This window comes from Colobus angolensis, unplaced genomic scaffold, assembly GCF_000951035.1.
Source record: "Colobus angolensis palliatus isolate OR3802 unplaced genomic scaffold, Cang.pa_1.0 Scaffold264, whole genome shotgun sequence".
Lineage (NCBI taxonomy): Eukaryota > Metazoa > Chordata > Mammalia > Primates > Cercopithecidae > Colobus > Colobus angolensis.
The window spans coordinates 1-1445 of record NW_012115866.1 but is presented as its reverse complement, the minus strand read 5'-3'; the positions used below and the strand labels follow the sequence as shown (position 1 = coordinate 1445).

Genomic DNA, 1445 nt, shown 5'->3' with positions numbered 1-1445 from the left:
GGGTTTGTGATCTATTACATCTATCCAAACCTGTCCATAAATGACTTTTTAGCCTCTTCTATTTGAGGGTGATGATATACCTACATTTACTCATCTTACTTCCTGTACCTTCTTTTCAGGGAGTAAGAGTGCAAAAATCCAGTCAGGTATATTTGGAAAAGGATCTGCTTATTCACGACACAATGCCGAAAGACTTTTTAAAAAGCTGATACTTGACAAGATTTTGGATGAAGATTTATATATCAATGCCAATGACCAGGCAATTGCTTATGTGATGCTTGGAAATAAAGCCCAAACTGTACTAAATGGCAATTTAAAGGTATGGTATTTTTCATGTTTATTTTATTATCTCACAATGAGTTGAACCAAAATATATTACTGTGAAGTATAGTGTCTTTGTCCAAGCTTATAGATACTGAATTTATATGTACTGTTCTATAGGAACATATTCTGTTCTTCTTAAATTGGAAAGAGATCTTAAAATTCAACCCAAGTAATGTCAAAAGTAATTTAATGGGTTATCAGGTCACTAAATTTTTATGTATTCATTAAAGAAACATTTATCAAGAGACTATTCTATGCTTGACAGTAGAGATACGAAGATGGAGAATACACAGCCCCTGTTCCCAGGGGGCTCACTATCTGCGTGACAGAATAGAATTACCCCCAAAAAATGCAATTATGCATTAAATAAAGCCCCTGTATGGGTACAAGTGTACATATACCCACTCCTATCATTTGTTTCTCTCTCATAAAAGGTAGACTTTATGGAAACAGAAAATTCCAGCAGTGTGAAAAAACAAAAAGCGTTAGTAGCAAAAGTATCTCAGAGGGAAGAGATGGTTAAAAAATGTCTTGGAGAACTTACAGAAGTCTGCAAATCTCTGGGGAAAGTTTTTGGTGTCCATTACTTCAATATTTTTAATACCGTCACTCTCAAGAAGCTTGCAGGTGAGTACGCATGTATCCTTTGTTAACGTGGCACAGATTAATAGGCCGAAAGTTAATCTTGCTAGGGAACTCCTTAAGTGATAAATACATCTCAGTGGTTTGTTTCTTTTTGGGGTTGTTTGTTTTGAGACAGGGTCTAGCTGTGTCACCCGGGCTGGAGTGCTGTGGTGTGATCATGGCTCACTGCAGCCTCAGCCTCCTGGGCTCAAGTGATCCTCCCACCTCAACTTCCCAAGTAGATGGGACTACAGGTACATACCAGCACGCACAGTTAATTTTTGTATTTTTTCGTAGAGACAGAGTTTCACCATGTTGCCCAGTCTGGTCTCAAACTCTTGGCTTCAAGCGATCCTCCCACCTCAGCCTGCCAGAGTGCTGGGATTATAGATAGGCATGAGCCACTGAGCCTGGCCTCAGTTGTTTTTATTTAATCTCTGGATTAAAATCTCAGAGAAACAATTGAAACTTATTCTTTTTCTGTTTGTTTTTGAGAC

General features: G+C 38.1%; 1 protein-coding gene across 1 annotated transcript in view; it reads left to right on the top strand.

Annotated features, from left to right (window-relative positions):
• Window positions 1–951, top strand: part of LOC105515596 (Bloom syndrome protein-like) — a gene marked incomplete at its 3' end in the record, with an annotated part of 7131 nt that extends 6180 nt beyond the window's left edge. Inside the window, exons 2-3 of the mRNA XM_011947415.1 lie at window positions 120–319; window positions 759–951. Coding sequence (XP_011802805.1) covers window positions 120–319; window positions 759–951 — 393 coding nt within the window. The remainder of the gene's footprint in view (window positions 1–119; window positions 320–758) is intronic.
• Between the last annotated feature and the right edge of the window lie 494 nt (window positions 952–1445).